Source organism: Corapipo altera, unplaced genomic scaffold (assembly GCF_003945725.1).
Source record: "Corapipo altera isolate COAL_440 unplaced genomic scaffold, ASM394572v1 273, whole genome shotgun sequence".
Classification (NCBI taxonomy): Eukaryota; Metazoa; Chordata; class Aves; order Passeriformes; family Pipridae; genus Corapipo; species Corapipo altera.
Window position 1 is genome coordinate 5,711 of NW_020885130.1, and position 4,288 is coordinate 9,998.

General features: G+C 53.1%; 1 protein-coding gene across 1 annotated transcript in view; it reads right to left on the bottom strand.

Annotated features, from left to right (window-relative positions):
- Positions 1-383: 383 nt before the first annotated feature.
- LOC113960456 (SH3 and multiple ankyrin repeat domains protein 3-like) overlaps positions 384-4,288 on the bottom strand; it is a gene marked incomplete at its 3' end in the record, with an annotated part of 71,816 nt that continues 67,911 nt past the window's right edge. Inside the window, exon 9 of the mRNA XM_027670049.1 lies at positions 384-450. Within this exon, the coding sequence (XP_027525850.1) occupies positions 384-450 (67 nt within the window). The remainder of the gene's footprint in view (positions 451-4,288) is intronic.

Consider the following 4,288-nt stretch of genomic DNA (forward strand, 5'->3'; position numbering starts at 1 on the left):
GCACCAATCCCAGTTAATGGCCTTGGCAGGGAAGGATCTCTGGAATGGAGCAGCCTCCAGGATGCAAAGAGAGAGGAAGAGGTGAGGGTTTTACAGCAGAGCTTTGCAGAGCTGCTCCTGGCTCCTGACTAAGGTTCTGGTTAACTCCTGATCTTGGCATCCTGAGCCACACTGGATGAACAGCCTGGATGGCCCCGGGAGGAGAGCAGAGCTCTGCCACTCCCCAAATCCAAACCCGGGAGGAGACCAGAGCTCTGCCACTCCCCAAACCCAAACCGGCAGCACCGGGAAAACCCACCAACCTCCCCCCCCACACACACAGCCCTGGGCTCCCCAGCGAGGCACAAAGGGAGAAAAGGGGCAGGAAGGAAGATCCAACTCACCAACATCGGACTCCTTGTGGGTTTTGATGATCTCAGCCAGCTCGAAGTTCCCCGCGATGATGGCCACCTGCAAAGACACGGAGGGAGGAGGGTTGAGTGGCCCCAACGCCAGGGGTGCTGCCACGGGGGCTGCCAACAGCTGCTTCCCATGGGGAAGGAGCCAACAATCCTTCTGCCTCAGCTGCCCCAGCCAGCAGCCCCGAGGTGGAAGCTCCCAGCCCTGTGGGGCGAGTGTATGCCGAGGGCTCGTGCGGCGGGAGGGCGGCCAACGGCTCGGGGAGGGACAGGGACGGTGCCCTCTCCTTGGGGTCTGGGGGTGACACACCAGCCACCAGCCAGGAATTAATCCTGCGGGTCCTGACAACGTGTCCCCCGTCCTGAAGCTCTCCAGTGATCCCGGCTGGAATCACACAGTTGTTCAGGTTGGGAAAGGCCTTTAAGATCATCAAGTCCAACTGTCAACGCAGCGTCACCGCCGTGTTCAGCACTTATCCATGTCCCCAAGTGCCACAGACACGGGGCCTCTGAGTACTTCCAAGGGTGGGGAGTCCAGCCCTGCCCTGGGCAGAGTGTTCCTGATCAAAGGGGACTCACCAGCAGCAAAGCCCCTCACACAGATCCACAGAACCAGCTCATGGTCTCTCTCAGACAAGGAGCCCCTTCCACTTGGGCACTGGCAGCAGCAGCTCCCCCCACTAAAACCACAGCATTCCAGACTGACATCAAACATTGCTTTTCCCACCACTCCACAGGAAGAAAACCCCAAAGGGAAAAGGTTCTTGGAGAATCCAAAAGAACGAGGAAAGAGGGGAAGCTGAACGTGGGTCTGCTGGCAAAACAGACAGAGCTGGTCTGTCCTGCTCTGGGAAGGGATTCCACAGGTGCTCCTGTCCTGGGGAGCTGCAGGACACCAGCAGCCTTCCCAGAAAGGGTGGTGAGGCCTTGGCAGGGGCTGCCCAGGGAGGTTTGCAGTGCCCAGTCCTGGAGGTGTCCCAGGAAGGCCTGGCAGTGGCACTGAGTGCTCTGGGCTGGGGGACAAGGTGGGGATGGGGCCCAGGGTGGATCCATGGGCTGGGAGGGCTTTTCCAACCTCTGGGATCCTGGGATTCTCTGAAGGCAGGTTAATGTGCAATTAAGAGGAGAGACTAAAGCACCATTTCCTGAAGCAACACTTCAACCAACAGAGACATCACCGACCCCTTACATACCTGGGCAAAGAACCCCCCAAGCCAGCAGAACAACCCAGTGCTTCAGAACAAGGTGCACAAACATCCTTGTCACACGTGAAAGAACCCCAGTGAGGTGGGTCAGAGCACATGAAATCCACCCCTGACCCTCAGGAAAACAAACCAGGAGATGAGCCAGAGGAACTGGGGTTGGTCTCTTTTCCCAGGCAACCATCAGCAAGACAAGAGGGCTCGGTCTCAAGCTGTGCCAGGGGAGGGTTAGGTTGGAGATTAGAAAGAATTTCTTTACAGAGAGGGTGCTCAGCCATTGGAATGGGCTGCCCAGGGAAGTGGTGGATCCTCTGTCCCTGGAGATTTTTAAAAAGAGACTGGATGTGGCATCAGTGCCATGGGCTGGGAACCACAGTGGTAGTAGATCAAGGGTTGGACTGGATGATCTCTGAGGTCCCTTCCAACCCAGCTGATTCTATGATTCTATGATTCTATGATTCTATGATTCTCTGTTTCTATGAACTGGACTGAGCTTGGCTGAACCGTGCCTTTGATGCCCCCACGAACCGCATCCACCTCTGCCCTTCCCCAGCACACCCAGTCACCCCTGAGCCTCTTGGGATGGTGTCCTCTCTGAGCAGCACCCACAGATTACCTGGGAATGAGAAGGAACCAGCTCAAGTTGATTCTGGGTGAGAACAAAGTGCTGGTGCTGTGTGAGATCCCTCCTGGACGCAGCCGCCCGCGCTGGGACCATCGCACGCCTTTGTGTGCAAGAGCAGCCCAGGAGCAGCACCCAAATCCCCCCCAGACATGAAATCCAGGGCAATCCTGGCAGCTCCAGCTGTTGAACACTTCCCTGCCCTCCTACAAGAAGAGCTTTCAGCAACAGGAGGCTCATTTGCATCTCAGCCCCAACGTGTGCCGGGGGGATATATTTACCCGGTGACTCAGAGCACACACACACCTCTACTACCAGCCTTCCCCAGCACAAACAGTCCCACTGCCCTCAGCCCAACAATGTTTATGTGACTTTTTTTGTATTCTGAGGCCCGGAATTCGTGCTCCACCTCCTCAGCCAGAGCTGGAAGTGATCAGTGAGGGCTGCAAGAAAGGAAACCTTCCTCCTGCCTTCGGGAAACTAGGCCAGAGCAAGAGAAAATTGAGTCAAACTCTCTGTTTTCCCCCCAAGCTTGCTCCAAATTGTGATTTTTCTGTCTCTCCTTATATATGCACATATATATTTATAAGATCTGCTCTCCCAAAGGTCACAGGCAAAGACAGTTTTTGTATAGAAGGGCAAATGACCTGAATTTGGGGAAACGTGGAAGCAAAAATAAGCAAACTGACAAAAGACTGGAAAGGAGCGTTTGAACTTCAAAGTTCCTCAGATGAACAATTAGCACACAGTTCAAAACCATCCAAAGGTGTTTCCACCAAAAATCCAAAGTACAAATTACAAGTCTCATTAGATGTCTGTCTTGGGAATGATCTCCCTGAAATAGATGGGGAACCACAGAATCCCTGAGGTTGGAAAAGCCCTCCAAGCCCCGTCCAACCTGGCCTTGGACACTTCCAGGGATGGAGAAGCCACAGCCATATCCTGGCTCTGGCACAGGGTTATTTTCTGAAGTGCTGTAACACCTTGAGTCATTCCACAGCATGAGATCAAAGTGACAACGCTGTTCAATCCAACAGCAACCTGCCTATTTTTATCTTCCTGGGCAAACTCAGTCATCTCTAAAGGAAAGAAAGAGGAGATGCCACCAAATATAAACCAGAGATCACAGGCTGGTTAAACAACTTGAAACCACTTAACTGGGCTTTCACCCTGGGCCTGCTTTAAATTAAATGATAACATTTAATTTTTCTTGTTCTGAGCTGTCACTGTATATTCCCATTAGAGGAGCTGTTCTCTCCTTTCACCAAGTTTTGATGTATGATGGAGAGCAAAGATGGATGGATTTTCCTATGGGAAGACACTTCCAGCTCCGAAAGGGATCTCAAAGCTTGGATGAGGAAGAAGAGAAGCTTTAGGTTACATGAAGAACTGATCCAGTAAGAGCAGGAGCACAGAGGTGGCACCTCTGGGTGCCAGACAGAGCCCTGCAGCCCCTCTGTGCCTGCTGTCAGCCCCTGTTGGGACACGAGGGACAGGACAGGATGGGACAGGACACTACAGGACAGGACAGGAGCTCCAGCTCCCAGTCCTGCAGCTTCCCTGAGGAAGGAAGAACCTCAGCACAAAGGGATATGAAACCCATCCTGATGATCCTGATGCCACAGCCAGGATTTCAGTGGTCCTGTGGAGGCCTCAGGTAGGAATATTTCCAAGGATAAGAGTCCTGATCAACCTGGAATGTGCTGTTTTACACAGGAAATGTGAAGAATAGCTGAAGACTGAAAAAATAGAACCACTTTCCTGGTGCAACAACAACGTGACAGTTCAGTCACCTGGAACTTGCCCTCAAAGGTACAGACACTGCTACATCCAGGTGGATTCCCATCACTATCTGCCCTTTGATCCTTAAAAACACCCCTGCTAAAGCACCATTGCCCTGGGATGAGGAAGGGCCAGGTCCTCTGGCATGTCAAGCTCACAGACAGGCTGCCACCACTGCAGATGTCACCTTGGAATGGTCACACAGAGCACTGCCACCACTGCAGATGTCACCTTGGAATGGTCACAAACAAAGAGCACTGCCACCACTGCAGATGTCACCTTGG